At 38.2% G+C, this 27,371-nt stretch overlaps 1 protein-coding gene across 3 annotated transcripts; it reads right to left on the bottom strand.

Annotated features, from left to right (window-relative positions):
• Window positions 1-142: 142 nt before the first annotated feature.
• LOC145774300 (uncharacterized) lies at window positions 143-27,220 on the bottom strand. 3 transcript variants are annotated; one of them, XM_082585508.1, is made up of 22 exons: window positions 27,026-27,220; window positions 26,199-26,302; window positions 25,174-25,386; window positions 22,839-22,926; window positions 19,415-19,590; window positions 18,342-18,512; window positions 17,096-17,212; window positions 16,602-16,713; window positions 15,669-15,852; window positions 14,876-15,012; window positions 14,246-14,412; window positions 13,411-13,442; window positions 13,140-13,202; window positions 12,623-12,706; window positions 9,757-9,840; window positions 9,032-9,219; window positions 7,927-8,069; window positions 6,290-6,431; window positions 5,203-5,348; window positions 2,691-2,825; window positions 1,970-2,155; window positions 143-1,380 (listed from the first exon to the last, which is right to left on the bottom strand). In XM_082585508.1, the coding sequence occupies exons 1-22, from the start codon at window positions 27,168-27,170 to the stop codon at window positions 1,276-1,278; spliced, it is 2,922 nt and encodes a 973-aa protein (XP_082441634.1). In that variant the 5' UTR covers window positions 27,171-27,220; the 3' UTR covers window positions 143-1,275. The 3 variants fall into 3 exon arrangements, with proteins under 3 accessions (XP_082441634.1, XP_082441635.1, XP_082441636.1); XM_082585509.1 differs by lacking the exon at window positions 9,757-9,840; XM_082585510.1 differs by lacking the exons at window positions 9,757-9,840; window positions 12,623-12,706; window positions 13,140-13,202.
• Window positions 27,221-27,371: the final 151 nt, after the last annotated feature.

Raw genomic sequence — 27,371 nt, forward strand, 5'->3', positions numbered from 1 at the left:
AGTATGCGGCTGCATGCTAAGCAGGACACTAAAAAGCATGTCTGATTGTGGACACGAAGATTGGTTTCCATCCACATAAACTAAATCTTCAACCACTGGTGTACGCTACAAAGAACCAACAAATAGTCTCAAAACTAAACGCTTCATATGTTCTTTATTAACATTTAACTGCAGAAAGTCTATAGCCTACGAACAAGTATTTGAAACAGCATAAAAATACATGGATGAAGAAAAACGTGCAATATGGGAACTACTTAACTTGGTAGGCTATAGTCTTTCTTACTGTTTCAACCCCATATTTAAATAATGGAAGAATTGCTACAAATGCGTTCAGTCTACTAGAGCCCAAACGGTAGCTATAGCCTACACTAATTAAATATTGATACCGGTAGCTGTGACTAAGTGGTAATAGTACCGTAGTTTAAATAGGTTACAGGTTGCGCATTCCCACTTGTCCGCAAATACAAAAGTCTACTTTGACTTTAAAATAGAGCAACCGTGCTGTTGTTTGTACAGCACTTCTGCAAGCAGTGAATGGTGTATTGACAAAATACCCTACCTAGCCTACAACCTAAATGTTGTTTATAAAAGCACCCAAAGATAATGCAGTCTTTTGTTTTGCGCAACAACTGGGCAGTCGCAGCTAACACGAAAGCTGACAATTAAACCCTCTTCTGGTACCGTAATAAAAAATACAACGGGTCCTATGTATGCTGGTGTTTTGCGTTATATATGAGGCATTTGCATAAAAGTAGCTTATGGTCAGTGGGTCGCATTTGGCTGCGTTCCTTCTCCTGGCGACAAACCCGACGTTAGGCCATTGGTCGCAAATCATAGGCGACTGGCTAACTGTCTGATAACGTGTGGTAGGCCTGCCATCAATGCCAATCTAACAAGAACAGCTATTGGCTTTCATAACATGGCTAGTAAGTCTTCTGCAATAATTATTATTTAGGCTTGTATAAAATCACGATATAGGACCAAAAATTGGGAGAAAAACGAAAACCAATTGGAAGATATAAGAGGTTACGATGAGAATAGAAATCAATTTGATTTCAACTGAAATTGCCTTTGAAAGCCTGTTTTCGTCTGACATTGTTTTGTTCAACTTTTTGTAAAACTTTACAACAAATATATACCGTAGCCTAATCTTTTTACATAGCAAAGGCAAAATAGCATTTACGCACTTTCGTCAATCGTGATCTCAGTCTTCTGTAGCCTATGCAATAAGTGAAGGATATGATATGTTATATAGAAGCAGTAAACCATGAAGTTTTATCTACGCTGCTGATTTTGAAGATTCAAATTGAAAAAGAAAGGAGAAGGTGCGTGCAATATCCCAGCATTAATTTTCTCCACCTCTTCAATAACTGAAAGAACCTAGAATAAACATTTTTTATTGGCATATTTTTTAAGAAATAATAGCACAATGATGCTTTAAATTCGCAAATATTTCTAACCAGCCCGAGATATTTTACATAGATTGAACGTTTGCGCAGACTTTAAAATGACAGACTTACTGTTTAGGTTAGCCAACGGTAGGCTACTTTACTACGACGTAATAAGAGTTAAGCTTTGTAACAAATAACAATTGATCGACTAAATTATAGGCCGATTTGACAATTACCTTATTACTGGAAAGTTAAATTCGGTTAAACTGCTGTATTGAGCATTGCTACTATGAGCAACATAAGAGAATTAAACAGCAATTCAAGAGTAGTTTCTAATTTTAAGAAAATCTTTTTGAATCGTGTGAAAAGTTGTAAAATTTATGTCTAAATTGATAATTCAAGCACCCAGCGATAATCTAATTCATTTATAAATCATTTGACCTAATAGAAAATTGGTTAGCTCAGTGTAGAGCCAGACAGCAAATCAACCGTTTTTCTACATTGATTCAACAGTCTGCAGACGTTGAATCAACATAAAAAGCGGTTGATTTGCTGTGTGTGAAACTTGCCATACTTACAAAGACAAAAAATAATCCCAATCCTACGCTGAGATCCGACACAGAATTGACAGTGAAAGGTGCGACAATCGTTTTAGCCATTTGAACTGTTCTGATGTCAACCTTTCGTGGATCGATTTCCATAATCTGACGCTTTAAACCTTCACGACCGGTTTTTCCCATCAGAGCTTGAATGCTAGTCCATTCCTAGTGGATTAAAGTTGTTTCCTGACATTATTTCTTGATGCACAGATAGGTTGTTGATTTAGTAACGTCAACAAACACGTTTTGGTTTACGCAACACATAATCTATGCTCATATCGAAGGATAGCCTGATCCTAAGACCGGTGAAAAGTGTTTGCCTATTGCGAAACCAAGAAAATATTACTCGGCTGACACTTTGCGTTTGGAACCACTTGTAAGACTTGCCAAATAAGATGATATAGAAAGTAACTTAGTGAGGAAATTCAAACAAAGATAACAAGCACACAAGAAGGTACAGTTTCTCATAAATGTAAAAGTAATAAGTAAAGCTACGGTATGTTTTCAACAACTTAAAACCTTTCTTACCTACTATCCCAATTATTATTATTTATTTGCGTCAGACAAAGCTGTCCAACGACTAAACAATTTACTGAAATCGAAAAATAAGAACAAAACATTTGAATCAATTGATTGGGTAGGCTATAGGTTATCTTATTTAGTTTCTGGTAATCAAGATATTTTGAAACATATTAATTACCTTCAGATCTAAAGCGGGATATCCAAGAACGAGATAGACAGCGGTCATGACCTCTTGCACGCCCGCTGGCGGATTCCCATAACTTCGAATTTCTGACACTCTGCTTTGGCTCAAGCTTAGTACGTCTTGTCGAACCTACAAATGGTCCAACCGCTTACTCACATTTTAGAGTAAAAATTGTCAGTTTTGAGATACAACGAGCGTTTATAGCTTAAACGTTGAAAACAGTCAGAAAAAAACACAATTTGCAGCCCGGGGATGACGATTTCCACAATCAAGTACAAGAAATGACTTTAGAAATGAATCATTTTAGTTTAATTTGATTCATTTCCAAGTCAACACAGTTCAAAAAATAAATTCAATGACATAAAAAAGAAACGTACTATTAGCAGCGACATGTGAAAACGCAAATATCAGGCGTTGTGTTGTTTTTACAATTTTAAAAACTTTGCTTGCGACATTGGATATCTTAAATTAGCCTACCTGCCTACATTGGCGTAGCCAGAAATTTTTTTTGGGGGTGGCCAAATATAGATAAATTGAAGAGAACAACAGAGTGTTTGATTTAAGCCATCGCCGCCACTTGATGTGCAGTGACGTATCCTGTTGGGTTGAGCAAGGGTAGCAATAAAACTGGTGGGGGTTAGAGCGTGCCAAAGGTACGCGTATTCTAGGGGGGTCCGGGGGGCAACTTTTTAAAAGGTACCATTAAAAAATCCCCTTTGGGAAACAAAAGAAAAACGCAAACCATAGTTAAATTAAGTCATTCGTTTTCCATCGGCTGACTTGGCGCAGAGGGTTAGGGCGGTGATAGGCTAGTCATTTCATTGACGTTGGTTTGATTCCCGCCGCTGCTATTGCTCATTTTTCTTCTGCAATTGCCAAAGGAACTTCAAAGGGGATTTTTTAATGGTACCTTTTGGAAAGTTGCGTCCGGGGGCATGCTCCCCGGGAAAATTTTTGAAAAATTACACTCAAATAATGGATTATAGTGCTTTCTGGAAACACTTTTAGGGTAATATTTGTATAAAATTTATTAGCAGATAAACATATTAAAGGTAGCTCTTACACACGAACGGGCAATAGCTGCGGCAAAAATTAGAGAACACCAAAAACTCAGCTACACAAAAACTCAATAACTACGGTACACAAAAACCCAACAGAGTAAGCCATTCTGAAATTGCTTCCACAAATTAGTTCAAAGAACGTAAATCGCGTAAATTTTGCGCGATTTACGATTTGCAAAATTTATTGGTGTCTTTCTGTGTGTGTAAAACAAGTCCTGGGAGATGTTAATAGCCAGATGTTTTGAAAAACGTTATAAATTTCTACAAATTTTATTACATTTTCAACAAAGGGCTCAACTTCGGAATCCAAACTTGGAAAATTTGGGCGGGCCATGGCCCCTTTCGCCCCCCCCCCCCCTGGCTACGCCTATGCCTGCCTAGCTTGACATAGGCAAATCAAATTTCTCATTTAAACAAACCATTTCTGCAGTGGCAACAAAAATCGTTTGGTGTAGACCAGTGGTTCTTAACCAGGGTTCGATCGAACCCCTGGGGTTCGACGAAGCTGTTTCAGGGGTTCGGCGCAAACGTCCTCTGAAACATTAACACACGGCCTGCTGAGTGGTATATCGGTGAATATTTTTGGAAAACATTGTCCAGTCGAAACTTGATTGCGGCTTAGCCTACATGATGGTAAATAAACGTATGTGTGTTTGACGCGTGATGTAATGATGCCATCTGCATGTAACACAGAATACAAAAAAAAACCGTAACATTGTAAAAACAATCGGTAAGAAAAACTTAATTTTCTCAAAACATGAATTTTCTCACGTTTGCTTTTTGCACGAAACGGCAGAAGCAGGGCTCTCACTTTTGTGGAAATTTTCTTAGTTTAATGAAATTTGGTTTTGTTTTCAAATTTTTTCAACAGCAAACATAAACAGTCCATACTGGGATGACATTATCGAGCTTCAAGAAAGTGAGATGCTAAAAAAAACTTTAACACAACAAATCTTCAAACGTTTTGGTGCCAACAAATGAAAAGTTATCTTCTTTTTACAAAAGTTGCCCTTGAAGTTCTCATGCCATTCGTAACCACTTATTTATGCCAGCACGCGTTTTCTATTTTGGTGGATGTTAAAGCAAAAAAAACGAAGCCGGCTTGCATGCGAAAATGACATGAAAATTGAGTGTTTCCGAGACAAAGCCTCGAATCTCACTATTGGTCACAGAAAAACAACAACAGAAGTCTCACTGATACAATAATGTATTAGGTCTACTATTAAATGTGGTAGATTTTGGTTTTTGTGATTCAGCGAAGATTTGAGGTTCAACGAAAGCTTGCAGATTAGCGTAAGGGTTCGGCAAGTTAGTAAAGGTTAAGAACCACTGGTGTAGACTGTGGAATGACAATTGAGTACTTTTCCTGTGCTTTTAAACAACGTTTAAAAAACGAATGAAGAAAGGCTAGTAAAAAATATAACCCTATGCCTAATTTTATTTACTTTTTCCAAGTATTCTAATTCACGTTTCATCTTTTTCGTTTGCTTCACTTCGTCTCTCAATTCCGGTTCAAACCCGTTTTTATCAACTGTTTCCAAAGCACTAGTTGCAAGTTCCAGGTCTCGATTAGTCATTGATGTGTTCAAATCTGAATAGAGCAAAACCGATAGCCTAATGTGGTTTTGTCGACTTTTCAGTCTACTTCAACAAAATATGCATTTTAGGATATAGCCTACTCGATAGAACCAATACACAAAAAACTTTGTCTTTACGCCATGAGACAGTTTGAGTTGTGTCCATTTCATATCAGAAGCACTATTTAGGTAATTACGTAGCCTATGTACAGTGGCGTAGCTAAGGGGGCGGCGGGGGGCGGACTGCCCCGGGCGGCACGTCTGGGGGCGGCACTTTTAGACTACGATTTTTAATTTTGATTATACTGTAATCTGATAAAAAAACGCATTTTCACATGCTTTTTCTTGAAGGGGCGGAAAAATCTAAATCCACCCCGGGCGGCACATTCCGGCACATTCCCTAGCTACGCCACTGCCTATATGTAAGTTATATAAGCTAACAAACAAGTGGTACAACTTAGAATGGTTTCAGCAAACCGAAAAAATAAAAATAAAATGACACATGGCAAAGTAATATTCCAGTTTTTGTCATTAAAAATCCTCTTTAGGTTCGAAATGACGAAACGTTGAAAAAGGATCAAAGTTTAAGCAACAAGTTGTCTACTCTTGGTCGTTGGTAACCCGAAGTTTCATAAACTCTCAATGTTTTAACAAAGCTGAATGAAATAGAAATTATGTTTGGCAGCCGTACAGCAGCCTATGTAGCAAGAATTATTCTTCGTGTGAGAATTGTATCACTTTATTCTAAAATTTAAAATAATATAGCTTTGGTAGAGAGTTTGTTTTGTTGAACCATAGAGAATTTAAAATAATGGGGAAAAAAGAAGACGTTCTTTGTGTAACTTCACTCTCCTTGTTAAAGCGATTTGGACATCACATTTAGCCTATCTGCATGACCTTGTCGGTTCTCATAATACCAAGTGTGTATGCAAAATAACACCAAAAATCTGCTCACCTTGCTTGCATTGATGTACAGCAAGCATGCGTTCAACGGTGGCTTGGTCAAATCCACTGATGGCTCGCATTTCAAAAGTTAAACTTTCAACTAAATCCAAGTTTCCAGCCGCCAAAGCGCTACCCAATCGGTCTATCATATTCTGAATGAACAAAAATTAAATATCTCAAAATAGAACTTTTTTCAAAAGGCCTAACGTAAGCACACAAACGCTAAGTTATAAACAGCATAGGTTATTTCAGACTGATAGCAGTATCAATCTGATCATTCCAATGTAATTTGTTGTCGGAGATATTGTACATCACAGTCAAGGGCCCAGATAACCATTAGCTAATGATGACAGTCCGGATTTTCACTATATTCAATAATGTAGAAAATTGTGTTTAGACTGTGATGATTAAAAACTGTGTCAACTGGTCTACTTATGCCAAATAACAGTTTGATCCTCACATGTAATAAGCTACATGTGCCATAAGCCAAAATGCACAATTAAACTCACAACTCCAACGGTCACACATAGCTTTTAGCGTACATCTAGCCTGGTAGGTAGGGACAGTGGAATAAAAATGGCTTCTACTTCTACCATCCTTACTGGTAGGCTACGTAGTATTGCAAAATTTTAATTGCAAATAGAAAAAATTGATAAAGAAACGGGAACTGGAAACTTTGCGCATTTTTTAAATTCTTTTGTTGTTTTCATTATTTCTTTTGTAATTTCAATTTCATGTATTTTTGAATCTAATTATTATTATTGACAAATACTGTAGTCCGCAGGACGATCTCATTTGTTGCTAAAGAGCTTATGACGGACCGGAAGAGACACTAGAAGAGTCGCCGAGAGATTGACAACTTCTCCGCGACCGTAAACATCCGTCACGACTCACAATAGCTCGGTTGGTTAAGCGCCTGACTTGATGAACGAAGAAACGTCAAGATCGCGCGGCGCTGATTCGACTCTCGGGATGTGCACTTAAGTAACGCATTTCAGGGACAGCTCTCTATTCAGCAGCTACTAGTGGATGGAATAATTTGCAAACAACACTTCAACAACAAGCGGAGACTTTCCTTTGTCAATCTCTGTAACCGGGTGGTACCGTAGTAGTTTCGTTTATCGTTTTAAAACTAACCTAAACCTCGTTGTCTTTTAGATTGAGTCTGCGTCAGTGATTCAAAGCCTCTACATTCTACAGGTATGCAAAGCTGCCAGGATAAAGCTCTGAAAGAAATTTCCTCAGTTGGAAAATAAAGATTCCAGCAATTAATAAAAAAAATAAGGCTTCTAGCCTACATAGCCTACCACAAGATTACAATTTTTGCAATTGTTAACTTTTTTATCATTATAAATATAAAGATATAAAGTATATAAGAGTATAAACATTAGATTTCAGTGTCAGAACGTATCCAGTTTGCATCAGACAGAAGATAGCTGAGAATGAAAAGCTGCCGTATGAGAAACTGCCGTACCCAGAGTGCTACCATCATCTGAAAAGATGGAAGAATGCCTACTAAACATTAGATTTATACCAGACCCATTTAGATTTCTAAAATAGCCTACATCTACAATCCGTTTTTTTTTTATAAAAGTGTAAAAACAAAACTAATTTAGCGTGAAACCGGGTAGTGAATCGTAATCTTACCTGCATCCTTTTCAAATCTTGCAACAAAATTTCGGCCTTTTTCAAATCTTCTTTCAAAGGTCCTTGATAATTCTGTTGTTTAGTTGCAAATATCGCCCTTTCCAGCGTTTTAATGTCTCGCTTTGCCAATGCGTAGCTCAATCCTACAAAAACACATTAAAAAAAAAAATGTGTGAATTTTACACCTCACATATCTTTCATCGTATAGCCTGTCCACTTAAATAAAAAGGTAGCCTAGGCATACAAGTTATGCAAATTGATTTTGTGAACACTCGAAGCATTCATGACCGGTAGTGCAGGCTAAGTTACGGCGGTAGCCTAATGTCAGGTCAACTTTTGCGGACACAAATGAAATAGTTCAAGCAGGGATTCATAGAATTACTTCTTTGAATCCTTGGATTCAAGTTGTTTGCTGTGCGATGGTTATAAAACCAATCACTTGTTAGTTTTGTGACCTATACAGCTTCAAAGAGGATTATCCTCTCGCTGAGGCACAATATTTGATTTTTTCTGTCAAAACGTATTAGAAATAGAGAGTCCAAGGAAGACGATAGCCTAATGTCGGTTGCATAGCCGAGTAGTCAGAGGCCAGATTAGGCACTTGAAAGGGCTTTGGTTCAACACCGCTCAAGAGCAAGCGGCTGTGTCTTTGGGAAGACACTTAAAGACATGCCTGAAGGTGGACACGAAGATTGGTTTTTTTGTCTTCTCGACCTCGTCCACTTAATCTTGACCGCCCGGTTAGCTCAGTGGTTACGCGCCTGGCTCAAGATCACGCTGCCCTGGTTCGACTCTCGGGGTGCGCGCTTGAGCAATGCATTTCAGGACTGCTCTTCATTCAGCGGCACCTAGTGAATGGAATAATTCCCCGGCAAGAACACTTCAACAATCGGAAAAACTTCACTCTGTCAAACTCGGTAACCGGCCCTGTGTCAAGAGCCTCTACAAGTATGCGAAACTACCAGAAATAACCTATCAAGGCTTTGTCAGTCCGAGGATAAAGATTCAAAACAAACCAAACCAAACGTCAACTACCTACTGGGCGTAATCCGGGATAACACAAAACGTTGCCTAATGAATAGATAAAAACGAATGTGTGGGCTACCTTGTTTGCATTCACTTAGACCAATCAGCCGTTCTCCTCGTATCAGATCTCCGTCAATATCGACCAAGCCAAGGCTGTTAAAATTCTGCACTGCAGCGGTGGCAGCAGCTACATCTTGCATTTCAATCGCCAACCGGAGTTGCATTCTCGCCGCATCTTCTGGACTTAATGTACTCGAGTCATTCGAACTGAAAAATAACGTAAACAAACGTAATTACACTTGCAGTGGAACTGATTCTTTGGTTTAAAATGACCTAGTAAAAGGTTTATTGTACATTTTTTTAGTATAAACAAACAATACTTAGCAACGCTTCATTTAACATGACTATTTAACAAAGCAAAAATACATTTAAATAGCAAACGTTTTCGAATAGCCTTGAAAAAACAATTTTACATGTACAGTATAAAAAACATCAGAGAAACATACAATATAATATAACAGCAAATAATATATTTTTGTTGTTGTAATATTGTATGTTTCTCTAATCAAGAAAATGAAATATCTACTGACAGGTGTCAAATCCACAACAATGCTTGATATGAACGACTCGGTTACATGTCTTGCAATACAAACAAACTTATTTTCACACAAGTCAGTTCAATCAAGAACAGCTAAAAATCGGGTGAGTACTGAGTATAAATAATTTCTGCAGAATCAGTGAACACGTGTACTATTCACATGTAGGCTACAGAACGTTATTCACAACAAATTAAGCACCAATTACCTTTCCACTTCACTTGGAACCTGAGGTGATTCTTTTTGGTCAATTACGTCATTGCAAGGAGAAGAAGTTAGTATTTTATCATCACTGCACACAATCTCAAACGGTTAATTTTGATAATTAATCTCACCTATTTGCAATTGAAAACCATGACACCACGGCCTACTTGAACACGGCCGGGCATTTTTCTATGTAGCCTAAGTCAGCTTTTAAGAATTTTAATAGTTACAAATATCGCGTTGATTTAGCGTGGTTTGTTATTTAGATTTAAATTTGTTTTGGTTAAGTATAAACTTTCAGGTGAAATATGGCTATGGGAAACAGATTCTGCAATTTAAAAAAAAGCGCAACAATTTTATGTGGATACTACCTCCAGGATACAGTAGAAAAGTCTATAATATACGATATTAAAATTACTTAAATTGTGCTATAATATGAAACCAAACGATCCAAAATATGTCCAAGCACAAATATTGCTATATTTACATAATAACTTTGGCAATGGAAAAACGATAGCTTTGTCATGGCTACGATGGTAGCAATTAAGACTCTTACAAATTGACCTACGTAGTAAGATATTCTGCCGTGTTCGAGTACGTCATGACACACTACAAAAAAGCCAACATCGAAAGGTAATTTCCGTTTCAGTTGGTATGTAAGTTTAGATTGTATCCCACTAACTTATCGGTTTGAAATTGTTCCTAAACCGGTAGCTTAATATAACTGAAAGGATAATTTCAAATCGCAAAGCACATGCTCGCACAGCTACATCTCTGTTTTGAAGTAAGGATTGAAAAACGTCGAAAGAACCAATAAAATGTTGGCTTTTCGTGTAGGCCTATATTTGATTACACTGCTACAAGCTTGCTACAGATTAGCCCAGGGGTCCGCAAATACTTTTTGGTGCGACCCAAAAAGCAATCGTTCGAAGTCTTCGCGACCCAAACGTTTCGGAAGCATATAATTTTGCGCAAAACACTTTGCAAATTAATATCAATTCCAATACGGTCGTCCCCATTTATTAAGGCCACATCGGGACCGGACGATTTTGGCTGCGGGAGACAATTTTCTACCACTCCTATACCTTCAGTAATTCCGGAATGGACCAAATTGGGCTTAATAAGCGGGTGGACCTATTAACCGTGCGCTTCGTCGTCGTGCAAGCCGCTGGGGCCGAGGGTCTACTCTATCCTTTTACCAGCCCAGACTCAAGATGTTCGCGGACTACACTGGAAGGCTATTAGAGAGCAGCCAGTATTTAGTTTTATCATCCATGACACGCAGACCTTCCACTCCGTTAGGTGGCTTGAAGATGGTACAGTTATTGATGATGTGGTCTGCAGTCTGTTCCTCGGCACCACATTCACAGGAAGAGGCCAATGGCGCATGGTTGACCGGAAAAGCCCGACGCACGTACGAAGACGGTTGAGGCGCACCCATGCTTGTCTTTGTAGTGTCAGGCCGATGGGGCATGTGTCGGCGTTGGGGATGAACGAATGAAGTCCGGTGGTACTTGACTTCCTTTCAGAATTCCATTTATAGTCCGCCCAAGTAGCCGCAGAGATGAAGTTCATCTGCTGCGTTGATCAGAAGTTGAGCGGCTGGCACGAATGGTTGTCTTGACTTCAGTCGACTGGGGTGCTGGTTTGGGGAAGCAGAGATCTTGTGGTGGAGAAGATGGTTAGGCTTTAGTGCCCGTCGGCTAAGAAACAGAGTGGCTTCTTTGTGACGAAGCTCAGAAAGTTGGATGCCAGCGAGAATGGCAAAATTATCCAATGGTGTGGGACGCATGCATCCGGTAACTGTGCGCAGGGCGCTGTTTATGGCAGTGCCGATGTTATGGCAGTGTGCACTGCAGCACCAAACAGGTGCACAGTCCTCTGCTGAAGAGTAGACAAGGGCTAAGGCTGCTATACGCAAAGTGTCAGCCCTCGCCCCCCAGCTGTGGCCTGCCAGGCGCTTGAGTAGTGCAGCGTGGGATGTCATTTTCTTGCACAGTGACACCAAATGGTGGCGGTATGTGTACGATCTGTCTAGTGTCACCCCAAGATATTCTGGTTCGGGGCAGAAGGTCAGAGGTTTTCCATTGTTCTGAACGTGTAGCTCACGATCAACTTCCCGACTGTAGGCTATAGGTGGAAAGCTGCCGCCAAAGTTTTGTTTTCGCTAAGTTTCAGTCGCCGGTTCTGGAGATAGCCTAAGCTGAGAGAGTTTTCATGCCCTGGCTCAAGCTGTCTTCCAGGCTATATATATAACCGTGGGCTTAACTACTATACTACAATCGAAAGTATAAATTTTCTTGTAGCCTACCAAATTGTACGAAACTCAGCACATCAAAGACTATATGATTGTATTTATTTTTGCCATACAAGTTATATTTATGGTAATTTTAAACCGTTTTGCGACCCACTGTGAATGGTCTCGCGACCCAAATTTGGGTCGCAACCCAGTATTTGCGGACCCCTGGATTAGACTACTGTTGTACTGGATTACTGGTTGTAAGTGAACTATTAGATCACAAATTGATTGGGTGATGAATCACTTCTTGCAACAAGAAAGCCTTGAAGCTTATCTTATGCAATGATATTTTACAATATGCAATTTGTGAAGTGTGTTTGTCCGCACACCGTGACAATTGCTATTCGTAAAAGATCACAGGTGGTAGGCTACTAATACAATAGTGCATTGTTACTGTAGTGAACGTTAGTCTTCCACAAGCGGAAAAACTTTAGTTTGCTTGTTTTTGATTGGAAGTGTTTTAATGGTCATTGAGTGATTTTCAGAATCATATTAATTATTCATTTTGATCTTCCAATCACTGCAAATTTAATCAATGTGAATAGAGTAATAGACGTTGTAAGAAACTTACGCAGTGTCTGGCTCTTCAGGTACCGGTATGGGTGAGACAATAGAAGGTAGAGGAGCCGGGAGATATGGAGGAGACTCTTCCACGCTAAAGAAAGCAATAAAACCAACAAAAACACAACAACAAAGAAAGAAAGAAGAGATATTCCATGAAAAAAGAATGAGCAAAGATGCAATGTGGGTTGCAAACCGTAACAGAAATTAACTGACTTAGGCCTAATACTTCATAAACGTCATACATGTTATTGATCAAAATAGATAACTTCACCAGTTTTCCTGTTCATACCATAAGGACAGTACGCTGTGTTTGAGGCGTTTGAGTCTTCAAAAGGGAACTATTTCCAAATTCACAAGATTTCACATGTGTATAATGTTTTTCATTCGTTTTGTTGCTTTAAATTTTTGATTATTTTTCTTCAACATTACAGTAGGTTGCTTGTTTTTGATAAAATGTTAAAACTTGAAATTCGCTTAAAAATTACTTCTTTTTTAATGCACAAAGAAGTTACTTTGTTACTTACTTCTCAAGCGGCTCAGGTTCCTCTGAGATGGGAATTTCAGCTAAGTTTTCAATTTTAGGTTCGCTGAAAAATATTTCAGAATAAGAAAGATAGAAAAACAAAGCTTGCTTTAAAGGTTTAACAAAAACCCGAGCAAAACCAGGAGAGTAGAAAAGAAAAAATGAAGCAAAAAAACAAAATGCACTTCATACAAACAAAACTTTTAAGGAAAGCAAAATGCTTGCTACACAACATAAATCCAGCAAGAAGAAACAGCAAACGATGTACATACTATGATCGTGGTTCCATTGCGAAGGCGTTCTCCTGAAACATAAGTTATCATATCGTTTTATTGTTAGTCTTTCACAGATCAACAGAGAAGATACAGAAAACACCATTTACAGTAAGCAACATACCAATACGCCAGTGAATAGTAAAGAATGGAAAAGTAGGTTGTAGAGTTTGAAACATGTAAGAATAAAGCATAAAACACACCCTGTACATACATAGCGTTGATTTACAATGCTCCATCTAGGCCTAGTTTAGTTTGGGCTATTACAATTACAAATCAATACTTCCAACTAATCATCCCAAATTGACTTCAGAAAACACGACAAATATTAATTCACTCGTGAAGGAAATAGATCACATAAGGCAGTGGGCCTACAATAGAAAGCGTAAGGTCATCGCACGATAAACGATACGGCTACTTCAAGTTAGTCAAGCAACCAAAATACGCATTTTCACGTCAATCTGTAGCTAGCCTGCGTTTATGAGCAAGATATAAATGTCAGAGAACGTTTGTAATTGCAGAACGTAGCCTACATTTGCAGCGTACTTTTGTAGCCTTCGGTAGTCAGGATAGCTGTTGTTAGGCTATCATAGCCTAAACCAGTTACTTTGAAGCCCCACTTTTGTACAACATAAACTGAAATACAACTGTTCAATGAAACACCTTTCTCATTTTTAAAAACACAATATTAAAGAACTTTTGCAATTCAAGGCAGCTAGGTTTAGGCTACAAGATAAAACGTTGTTGTTGTATTTTTGCGACTGAGGCTCGCTCTCAGCCATGGCAGACGAGTCGTGTTAACTCTTGACAATATCACAAACATCACTTAGCCTACCTTTAACACAAGGACATTTCCTATTGTTCCTCTTTTACTAAACCAGTAGTAAGCCAATGCTATGACAATTCCACAGAGGAAGATGAGACACGCAAAAAATATTCCAGCTATTTCACCTCCAGAAAGACCAGAATCAGCAAATACAGCAACGGTAGGGTCAGTAGGAACTAAAAAATCAATTCGAAATATTGTGCTGTTTGGAATTCTTTGAAATAGCCTATCGCGAATTATCTTCGTGTTATTGACTCTTGTAACTGTAAATTTGGAGTGAACAAGCTAAATATTTTACTCTCATGGGTGATGAGTTTAACCAGTGAGAGCTAAAGGAAGAGGACGCCCCTACGCTTTAAACTAAGCCTATACATGCAACTTATAATAGAAAAAAAAGAAAAGGGTCCGGTTTTACGTGTAGCTTAAGGGAAATATCCTCCATATTTGTTACAATCTTGCAACATTTATAGACGGTAGGCTATCATGTCTACACAAAATAACATCCATAGAAGAGGAAGAGATTTCAACTTCAAGATATGGATCTTTTTAATAATATAGTTCGGAGGATAGTCTACGAAATAAGATTATAATTCATATAATATTTGTTTCAACTTAGTCGGATTGTTGCATTTTACTTACGAACAGGGTTTCCAACTAAAAACAGAAAAAGTGCAGAGGTAATGGACGTGCATTCAACCGTCACAAATAAGAAGGAGGAGTTTCCAACTGGCACATAAGTGAAGAAGACCGGGACGTTCACAGACAGCACGTTCATTCTATGTCATAAAGTTGAAAGGTGAAAAACGAGCACTGAAACACCAGTTTCTAAAAATTTCCAATATTCGATTCAAAAACGTCTTTGACTGTTCAAAGAAAGGCTTTTTATATTTTTTCGTCTATGCCACCAGAAAGAACAGATCTGTACTGTATAATGTACTCAAGTTTATGATATAAGATTTAAAAACGGAAATCAAATTCTGGTTTTGTGAATTAAGTTTTTCAAAGTCACACTGTTTCTCGGATATACAGTAATTAATAATGTTAAACAAAAGCTCTGGAGGCAGGCTAGGAAAAAAACACGTCTTGCTTGTTTGTTAATAATGAGGCATTTGCTTGGAATTTTTCTGATTTAATTTCTAATTTAAAAAAAAAAGAAAAAGAAAACAGATTTTCTTCTTCTCCCAAAGCAGAAATAATTGACCTTCTACCAAAACTGGCAACAGCTACATAAAAAAAATGTGCCGTTAGTAAATTTTACTTGTTTAAGCACACAATTAATACCGATGGAAACTACAAAATTTCAATTTCCTAAAAAATTGTAAATCGAAAACTTAACTTTAACTAAAACTCACACCAAAATCGACTAAACTACAGTTGCAGTCCTAAGCAAAATAAATCTATTTTGTGACGTTATTTTAATGCTAGATCTTACACAAACGTATGGGCAACCGAACTTGGATTCTTGACAGTGGTGGAGTAGTAAGTACTCACAAGCCCACTTGTGGTTGACAAAGTTAAATTAAGGCCTTCCGGGGGGACAGCTAAGCTAAAGGTTCGTGACTCCCCCGGTTCGAGAGTGCTCGATATTGCAAGATCTCCGGAAACCATAACTTGTTCTAAACAACAGAAAAACTTTAAAAATTAAGATTTGACAAAGAAAGTATCGCATAAAAGATCATAGCCTACTGTGCTTAAAAGTAGGAGCTACAAAGAGCACAAACATACCTGTAAAAACAGCCTAATTTTTTATAGCTAGCCTATAGATTACAAGTACAAATTGAAACGACTAGAAGCCTAAGTTAAGTGACAAAAATCAAAGCAGGTGTTGACATAACGTATTTGCCTATTATGTATCCTACAAAATTTTGTCGCTTCTTTTTCGTATGAACATTTTCTTTTTACACCAGTCTAAAAGTCACTATAGCCTCTGACTATGATACCTTTGAAAGAGTGGCTGTGACTATAGAAGTATAAGTGTTGAGACAGGTAGTATTGTTGACAGGTAGATTCAGGGAGTGCTTTTGGGCCCGGGCTCGTGATGATTTTAGACCCTTGTGATTTTTCTAAGGGTTCCGAGAAATTGAAGAGCCCACGTCGTATACTTTGAACGTAATGTGTTTTTCATAGAACTGTGCTGATTTGGAACTCAAGGATCTCATTGGTACCCGGCCCAATTATCCTCTCAACGGCTCTGGGGGCAGGCATCAAGCCATTGTGTTATTTGTAATTGTTGTCAATACATTTTCAGTCCCTGATGGTTTAACTAAAATAAAAAATTCTGTTTGAAGTGTTAGTTGTTTTAATGTGGTTTATTTCAAGAATTTTAAACTTATAAAACACAATTTCGCATCAAGCTCTGTTTTACCTTCACAGGTACGTTCTTGCAAGAGGTCGGAAGACGCTGCCAAAGATCCGTAATCAGCTACTTGGAATACATGCGAAGTGCTTGGACCAGAAGCAATATTTTCCAACTCGTCCTTGAACAATAGAAATGAGAACTAGCAAAGAGAATTCAGGTAAAAATCGCTAGAAAAAGACGATTGGGTTTCAACAACAGCAAATTTCTGAGGCTGATTAACAGCAATTTTTTCAAGGACAGCTCTGCACTTAGTGTCACTTAGTGGATTGAATAATATACAGACAATAGAACTTTAAAAATAGCAGAAACTACGCCAAACTCGGTTGTCGGGCTTGGGTCAGTGGTTCAAAGCCTCTACAAGTATGCAAAACTTCCAGGCATCACGTATCGGAGGCTTTCACACTCTGAGGAAAAAAGATTCAAAACCATCCATAACAGTAACACAATAATATTACTTTATGATTTTGATCAATGTTCAACGTAACAGCTTATACTGTTACCCCAAGAATGCTGTTTGTTACTCCAACGGCAATCACTCCAACTGCATTGTCAATGGCGTTCAAAGCGGGTCCAGTGACAATATCATCACTAGACTCATGAGCGATGACAATCAAAACCTAAAAAATAAAGCAGGTTAGCCTATTTATGCAACAATAGTCCGTGAACAACACTATGTCTCTATCCTAAGCCCAACATAAATGCTTATGCTGAGTAAGAGCATAAGCATCGATAATATCATGTTCAAGCTAATTGAGTTTGAAGATGATTGAGTAACTCATCGAAAATACCGGTATAAACGTAAAACAGTATTAAGGAAAACGACCAATAAGTAATCTAAAACCTGATCTGAACCTAATCAACAAGAAAACAAAAATCTAACGGGGGGTATCGCAGAAAGATGCTCATTTGCTTCAATTGTTACTTGATAGGTAGGGTACAAATTAATCTAACAGGTAGCACTTTAAAACTGTCGTTTTCTTCGGTCCAGAAATATTATTCTACACACTGTTTTTCTGCAACTACACTGACGCGCATTCACTATTATGGTCCTAAAATTTGTCCTTTAAAATTTCTTTGACGATTGTGAAAGGCCAAACAACATTATTTTATAGCTAAAACAATTTTGTTCTGTTCATCATGTATTAACTCATTTTTAGTTCTTCTTTAATAGCAACTGCAGATGGTCAATTACATCAAACAGTATTTATGCATGTATTTGCTAGACCAGCTTTATTATGTTATTGACAAGCTCAGTGGCCGAGTGGCTTCGCCTTCGGCTTTGGTGTTGGTAGAACTGAGGTTTATTCCAGGTCGGGTCAAACCGAAGACTTTAGTATTGTTTTTAGCATAACGCAGTGAGAATAAGTGGGGTAGTTTGATAATGGGATAATATGGTAAACCTGATACAAAAATTAAAACTGAGCCCTGTCGCTAAAAGACCTTAGCTGTTGTAGAGCGACAATAAATAAAACCATAACATTATCATTACCATGTTACCAACCAGCTCAGTGGCCGAGTGGTTATGGTTTCGGATGAAGTGCTGGTAAGTTCGGTTTTAATCCCAGGTCGGTCCATAACAAAGACTTTAAAAACAATGCCGAATGTATTCTATCCTACAAAATGCAGTAAGGATAAGTCGAGCAATAATGAGAGGACCAACACAAAATAGAAAAAGAGTCCCAGTCGCTAATAGACTTTAGCTTTTGTACAGCGACAGTAGAAGTATCTTTATCATGACTATGTTACCCTTGCAACCCCTGATGCAGCACTGCGACCGCCGAAGGTGGGATCTAACAGAATTGTAGCTTGAGCGATTGCAAAGCCTGTATGAACGGCTGACGTAGAGAACTTCGACATTCCATTCACAGCCGTGGTCACATCCGCTAAAGAAGTCCCACCAGCCAATTGTAATGGTGTCTGTACAATAAACAAAAAATCCTTACATTACAGCTTGGCAACCGTCGACTGTATATACTACGGTACTTGAGCGCTTGGCGAAACGTTTCTACCGACAACTCTCAAAAATGTTCATATGCTTGTCTGTCTGCTTTGACACTGTCTTGACACTTTCTTGACACTGTCTGCTTTGTAAAGCGCTGAGGAGCAACGCATTCTGCGATGGATACAACGCTATATAAAAACTAACATTATTATTATTTATTATTATTATATGCAACGTCGGACAAAGTGACAACAAAAAACCTGTAGTCCCACAAGTGAGCTCAAAGCTATTCCAAAACGTTGCTGTGGTTGGGTTTGAAGCCGCCACAAACTACGAGCACTAGAAGTTGTTTGTTCAATCTCACTGATACTCGCAATAAGTCTTTCTTCGCTATGCGAAACAAATCATTTCTTATTTTTGCGTCATGACTTGTAAAAAGCATTGACAAATATTACCCTTGTCCGACGTCACTTTCGACATTGCAGCATTGGTTTGGTTGGTCGGAATCTTTATCCTCGAACTGAGAAAGCTTGTTTGAGAGCTTAGTCCTGGTAGTTTCGTATACTTGTAGAGGTTTTAAATCGCTAACGCAGGCCTAGTTGTCGAGTTTGACAGAGTGGAGTTTTCGATGTTGAAGTGTTGTCATTGAATTATTTTATCCGTTCGACGTCGCTGAATGGAGAGCAGTCCTGAAATGCGTTGCTCAAGCGCTCACCCCGAGAGCCGAATTAGCGCTGCTTGATCTTGAGCCGGGTGCAGACTAAGCTAATGGGTTGGACTTACATGTAATGCAGTGCACTTGCCCATTACCTTACCCTACCATTCAAAACCATTTTCAAACGGTAAGTGGCTGTAATGAATTGTGATTTAACATTACCTGGCTCTCAAGAGAATACTGGACAATTCCTATTCGTGTCCTAGATGAGCTCAAGTCGAAGTGATCAGCAACACTGATGACGAACGACTTTGTGAGCTCGAAGTCAGCATCACTGATGGTGTTTGAACTATCCAGGACGAATATGATGTCGCGATACAATGAACTACAAAGATTGACTAAAGAAAAAAAATCAAAATTAATAATACCAGAACCTTGTAACCCCCTGTGCAACTCGGCCGGGGAGGGGGGCTCACGGCTGTTTAGGTGCGCTCACTCATTTTAGTTTAGTGTTATTGACTGTTTTAAAAAAGAAAAATCTGTTATAAAGGCTCGATAATTCAATAGCTTAAATCATGCAAGGCCGCATTGTCTTCTCCCCAAACGCCCAGCTGGGGGCCCACCTCCATCTAGGGGCCCCGCACATCTATTTAGTCTGTGCAGCGATATTAGGCTTGTAATTACACTTGCAAAATTTATTATGTTAGCTTTATGTCCATTTTTGCAAAGTTTTCTCCTTCGTTTTGCTTGCTCAACCTCATTTTATTCACTTGACCAACGACATTGGGCATGCAGAGTTTTAGAAGTGGATTAAGGAGTAAACTAAATAATGTAGGGAGTAAAACGAAATAATGTAATATTCTGCAGTAAACCCTGCTCACTCAAATAGCCCAGTTAATTATAAACTGATAAACTTCAGTGTTAATGGAGATAGATTACGAAGCGCAATGTGTCGTAAAAATACTATAGGTGAAACGAAGGTCAAGACACCGCTGATAAACTTTTGAAGTTCTAGCCTTCTGAAAGACTACACCAGGGTTACTCAACTAATGTTAATAAAGGTCCAGTGTGACAGATTGAATGCTTTCGGCGGTCCGGTGAATAAATTATTTCATACGCAACCACGAAAGTTAAAGTATCAATGATAGTAACAAACCACTTTTTTAGGTAAAGTATAACTCCTCTAGGATTTTTGACAAAGCGTTGGGGGGCCCCGCCCCCAGCTACTAGGATAATCACAAAATAAATTGATTTCTCCATGTGGAAATTTGTTTAAAGAGGCCCAGAAACGTGGTAAAGAGGCTATTTTTCTGAAAGCCCGAGGTTCAATATCAACACTAAGAAGGTCCGGATTCGGACCGAGGTCCGCCCACCAGTGGTTCCCAACCGGGGTGCCGCGGCACCTTGGGGTGCCAATTGCAATGCTCAAGGGTGCCGCGAGATATTGAGATATTGCAATACTGCGGCCCATTCTTTATTTTATCTTTAACCCGTTAAGTGCGGAATTTATTTATTTCAAACCGTTTCAGTGCGTATTAAGTTTCGCGTCTCACAGTTATTCCCGGCTCCTTTCTGGAGAGTCGCTTGGTTGAGAAGTTGCTGGCGATAAGCCTTTGTTTTCTCGCCCAGGAAAAACAGCAAGAAAGAGATTTTGACTCTTGCTGTGCTTTCCATAAAAACGTTTGAAACGCATTATTATTGCCAGGTTTCCTGATTTCATTTTGCGTTTCACGGCGCACAAAGTCAAATTGCAGTGATGGATTATCGGATTGTGTGACCCAGCACGATTATAAAATTGCACGATTGTTTGCGAACCATTGTAAACCAATCTATTCACAATTCACATGGCAGCACTGCTGGGGTGTTTAACGCATGGGTAAGAAATCCATATTGACTCTCACATTGTTTTGAATCAAGAAGAAGACAAATTAATTGACATTCGTAAGTAACGATGGAAATTTTAAGCTTATGCACAAGCAGATGCCTCTCGACGAGTTCTGGATAAAAATTCAAAATGAATACCCTTGCGTTGGAAAGAAAGCTATTGTGCTTTTGCTGCAGTTTTCCACGTCATACCTATGTGAGAGTGGATTTTCCGTATTAACGAACATAAAAACTAAAAAACGGGAACGACTGCTTGTAGTCGAGGAAGAAATGTGAGTGGCTTTATCGAATGTGCCTCTGTGTTATTTCATACAGTTATTTGAAATACAGAAACCTCATAAAATTGATCCAGTTTTGCCAGGGTGCCGCAAACTATTTATCTCTTTGATAAGGTGCCGCAAGGTCAAAAAGGTTGGGAACCACTGGGCTACACCATAGGCAACTAGGCTATACAATTTTCAAGAAATAAATTATTGAAATCCTTTTGCGATCGTGAATGAAGCTTTTTTTGAAACGGCAGGCTCTTAAATTTTAAACCACACCATGCATGGCCTTGCCGTTTTTTGAGAGCATAACCGTGGGCTTACAATTGTATGATCACGTGATCACGGTAAACAACGCACATCAATCAAAAACATGCTTAAACTTACATGGCTTGTATAACTTTGACAATATTTTATGTGGGCTGTTTGTTGTACGTCAGTAAACCTATTAAAACTATGACTTTTCAATGATGTTTAAATATAACCTTGTAAAGCGCCATTTAAGTTCCATCTTTGCGGTTAAACGTTAACGCAATTGAAACACAATAAGTTTTATAGACATGTTATAGACATATATTGGATTGTCTTCACTACAACATCTAACTTTCAGACGCCTTAAGAAACTCTTTTCTAAGAAAGTATTGACTTATAAGAAACTCTTTTCTAAGATTGCTTTGAGCAAGATTTATTTTGCTCAAAGCAGAAGTACAGTTGACTTACAGTTGGAATATTGTGCAAACGCGCAGTTGTAGTTAGCATTACCGGAACTGTAACACCGCAATGTGGACCTTAGTAAATATAATGTTTTTACAACTTTTTGATTATACTTTTGATAGTAAAATGGTTTTGCAATGTGGTTTCTTTTTGCGCTAACAAACTTTTCCGAAATATGACTTTGTAATAGAAATGTCACTTTAAAACTAACGTCACTGAATACTGAAACTACAATGGTTCCTCGGAATAACGGATAGGTACTCTTGGAAATGATGTTCCAACGAAAGATGTGCAATTTGTGGCAGAGATTTGTAGTTGTGCAAAGTTGGGGCTGAGATTTTGCATCATACAGACTGTAGCCTACTCTCAATTTTTTTATGGGACTATAAATTAATTTATAGTCCCGCCAAGTTAATCTGTCCCATGCATATTGCATATAGTTTCCATATAAGTGAGTGAAGATTAAAAATAGAAAGCGGCTGGTTAAGTTTCCAAACACGTGCTCCAACCCCACAAAACCATCGCGCTGAGACAGTTTTTGCCCAATTAATTTGCAGCGATTTAAAGTAATTTACAATCAATTTGCAATTAATTTACATTATATTACTCCATTATTATTAATAACGGTGGTGTGTTTTTGCGAATAATTGGATGAACCAGCCATGGATGATCTTAAATTAAGAATGTTCAATTGCTGAAATGTTATAAAAAATTAGCTGTAGCTGCATATTCTACTCAAATTAATAGTCGATGATTTATTATCGTTGCTACAGTAGACATCTTACCACTGGGTAACTGGTTGACCAAATCTGTGAATTCAGCTAGAGTTAGAGTGGCCGACAATTCATGGAATAAAAAATCCCAAATGTTGTACTGCAAAGTAAGAATTGTTTTATTTACTGAATAGTTACAACAAATCACTCTTCTCCGAAAGTAAAAATGACTACAATGGGATAAGTAACTTTGTTCTATAATAGTCTATATAGGCTACCATGCTCATCTACAGGGTGCAGACAAAATCCTTGGACTGCTTTAAAGTGTATAATATTTCTATTAATGGCGAATAAAATTGCAAAATATTTTAACGGTGTGTTGCCAAGACAGTAACTAACAATCGTACAAAGTTTTATGCGATATGTCCCCCTCTGGCCTGAATAACACGCTCAAGTCTACTTCTGAAACTCCCTATCGCTTTACGTAGGGATTCTTGGGGTATTTTTCCCAATGCTTTTTGAGAGAGCACTTCAACGCCTCAACTGAGTCATGGGATGAAGCACAGGCATCTGCCTCCAAAATGGACCAAACACAAAAGTCCATTGGATTCAGGTCTGTTGATGAGGGCGGCCAAACTTCCTTGCACCAGAAATGAGGAAAATGGTTCTGGCACTATTCCTGGGTTTTCTTGGACGTGTGGGATGGTGCACCGTCTTGTTGGAATGTGAATGGCTTCCTTTTGAAGTGTTTCTTAGCCTCTGAAAGGGCAGGAGTCAAAATTGTCTCAATGTACGAATTGGTGTTAACTTTAGCGCCTTGTGGAACAAGAGGGGAGACTTCCAGGTTTTGGAGACAGCGGCCCACACCATGACAGACGACGGTTTCTGATGCATAAAAATTTTTTTCATAGAGTCAGGAATGTCTGCAGAAGACTTAGCAAGGATACGATCACTTTGTCGGTTACACATTGCTTCGACATTGAACAATTTTTCATCTGAGAAAATGATCTCTCCCGTGTCCGTACCTGACTTCATTTTGTTCAGAAGAATTGTAGCTCGAGCAAGTCTCTTTTCTTTTTGAAGGTCTGTGAGGTGTTAGCAAGTGTGCATTTTGGTGGGGGACAACTTCAGATCGGTTTTAACGATCTTCCTGATCGTCTTTTCATTCACATCTATTTTGCGAGCCATTTTCCTCATGGATCTCTTGGGACTGCGGCAGATTCTGGCTCGAACCGCATTAATGATCTTTGGGGTAGGCTACAAGAAGTTCGTGGTCTCCCACTTCGAGGGCAATCTTCAGCACTGTTCAGTTCTTTAAACCTGCTAATACTGCGATAAACCGTTGACTTCGGTGCTTCAGGAAGCTTTATTATATCTGAATTGGTCTTGCCTGCTCGATGAAGCTCAATAATAGCTGCACGTTCATCCTTTATAGGCTACTTGAAAATAAAGCTCAATTATGATAAACTGATGACACATTCTGAAAGATAAGGTTTGATACAATAAATATGCTCTATCAAACACTTACTAAATCTATTTAAGGACATAGTAAATTAAAATTTAATTTTAGTCCAAGGACTTTGTTTTCACCCTGTATAACAAATAGCCCTTTTGAAAAGAGTAATACACAAAGGCATATTATTTTGCACTTTGTAAATTTCCTGTAATCATTTGCACGTTGAACACTGGACACTAATAATGAAAATTCAATGCTTTAAATGTAAATTTGTGCATTTTCTACTCTAACAAAAAGACAGCACAAGACTGCAAAATCTTTAAATATTTCAATTAAATATTTGTGCGATATTTCGTACAAGGCAGTCACTGCAAACAAAGTAGTTAAAAACACAAACAATAGAACACATTATAGATAAAACGTGGAGCGTATGTTCCAACATAGAGCACATACACGAACGAAAGTAGGCCTACATGTGCGACAAAACTTAGCAAAATATAGGTTTGTGATGAAATAGCTATAGCCATAGGCAATAATGTAGCAAAGGGGGTGAACGCCAAAACCTTTTCTGCAAACCTTTCGTGACTTTAGAATAATTAAATCAATGTTAAATAAAATCATTATTGATCCAATATCGTCACCTCCCACTGAGCAAGGACATAGCCACGTGAGAGAGGGGAGAGGGGGGCTTAGGAAGGCAAGTTCCCCTCAAAATTTTATCTTGCTTCCCCCGAAAAGGTTTTAATACTATTACAACGTCTTAACACTATTGAAATTCATGTTGAATGACGTTTACCCCCCAACAGTTGTTTTTGTCCTCATAACAATTTCTTTTTAGCTACGTCTGTCAACGGGAAAGGAGTTTGGAGTTAACAACCCATTCAGTAGCAATTTTTTATCGGTAGCCTACCTTGATCGCCTTTGCTGAAAACTGACAAAATATAATTTCACCTGTTCGGGGATGGTGGATGGTAAAGTAAACCCAGCATTTGTTTCCACAACAGCCAACACAAATCTAGCAGCCAGAGCTGAATATAACGGCTTATCAAGATCTGAGTGAATTACAGTTGTCCAGCTAATTCCAAATTGTGTTTCAACGTCAGAGTAATACGATGTAACATTGTATTGTTCGGTAGCAAAATAACTAAAGGTAATCGGGGAAATCTGCAGAAACAAAATTTGAGTCACTATTAGATTTCGGATGTGATTTAGATTTACGACTAAAACAAATTGTATATTTGCACATGTTCAAAATTTTCAAAATGCATTTGGAACAACGTCATTTTGAAATTAGGCGAAATTTAAAGATTTTACAAGTTGAGCAATAAGCTCGAAAGATTTTTTTCTAAAGAGTGATTTAGCTGGTGTAGGCCTGCAGCCGTCTTTGGCAGCCCACGATCCAAATACAGACATACGTTTGCAAGAAAGCTGTTTTCTTTACTTCAAGTAGCCTTTATCCCTTTTTGTTAGCGTCACCAAAGATAATCCACTTGCAATAGATTATTTTATCAGAGAGGTTATTTCTTAGAAGCAAAATAGTTGGAACGATTGATATAATTAATCTAATAAAAAGATGAAGGAACCAAAATGTAAATACTAAACTCATGTTTAGCAAACGTTTCAAAACCTAAACTGCTTTCACATTCGATGGCACTGAAGATGAAAACAGTTTAGGTTTCGAAATGTTTGCTGAATATGACTTTACTACATTTTGGGATCTTCCTTTTTTGATTAAGTTATTTCTTCTTCAATGAAATTGGCAAACCAACAAAAGTAAGATCATTATGAGAACTTGTCAGATACCACATATAATCTTGTACCAAAGACAGGCGAGATACAACAATACAACAGGGTTGACCATTATAACAATATATTTTACATATTTACAAAATGGTACAAGAAAGAAAACTCTCTCCCGAAACTATATGGACATATAATCTTCTCTCGTATTTTACAGTAATGGTAATTTATCTCACTTTCCAAATCCCTCCTACTCCAGAAATTAGACTTAATGTAGTACCATCTCTGGATTCCACGTACGCCAATCTTCGCAACATCAACTGGTCATTTGGGAAGAGTCCTAAGAAATATATCAATGTGGTTTTAGATCTTCAAGTTTTTGTGCTGACACACCAGGGAAGCAAACCATGAATGCAAATTCACGAATATTCCAAAGAGAACAAAATCATACAGTAACCGACATAGCCTACTGTAGACCTTGCTGCGAAATGAATCGACAAGCACTTGCAGTTGAACTTCCGAGAGATTACAATGTCAATCATTAAGTGACAACAGAAAAAGCCAAGAAACATACAAAAATGTCCACTGGCAACTTTACTATTAATGCTACCATCTCAAGCCATAATCAAGAAGTTGTGAAATAATAACGCATTTCATTACTTCAGCACACAAACGTAAGTTGCCTCCGAAAGGCATATAAGCCAATTGTAGAGAAAAGAAAGAAATGTAGCCTACAGTAAAGTGTAGGATAATTGTTTAATCAAGATTTGCAACTCTTTATAGGCTATGAAGAAGATCAACCAGCCCTTTTGGGCCTTATGTGAACCATCAAATCTTGTCTGTTAAATGTAGGCAGTGGCGTACGCAAGGGAGAGGGGCATTGGGCTATGCCCCCGTATTGAAGAAATATTTCAGTAATTTAACAAAGTATAGTAGCCTACTGTTAAAACAGGTAACAATGTTTCTATAGACGAAGCAAGTAGGCTACTAAATTCATGGCTCAATGCCCCCTCTCTCCTATGCACACCACTGAATGTAGGCTATGGTTTTCATGCGTAATTACCTGAGTCTGTAATAAGGTCGATACATCGCTCCACGACAGGTGTTCCTATGCTTCCGCTTACCATGGTCAAATCAGTTCCAGAGGCTACGCGGATCATGGTAAAGACGGTAAAAAAAATGCCGCTTATTCTTGAAAAGTTAGACATAATTTTTTTGTGTAAATTTGCACATCTAATTTTATTATTGGTAAAGACGATACGCGTCAATATCACGGTCCTCAGTAACTTCCAAAGTTTTTTGGCTGAAAAAGATTCCTGCGTTATTGATTAAGATATAAAAATTTATATAACGTATTATCCCACCTTCCAAACGATCATACAAGAGCAGATAGAAAACAAAATTGAGAA

Source organism: Aplidium turbinatum, chromosome 7, assembly GCF_918807975.1.
Source record: "Aplidium turbinatum chromosome 7, kaAplTurb1.1, whole genome shotgun sequence".
NCBI lineage: Eukaryota > Metazoa > Chordata > Ascidiacea > Aplousobranchia > Polyclinidae > Aplidium > Aplidium turbinatum.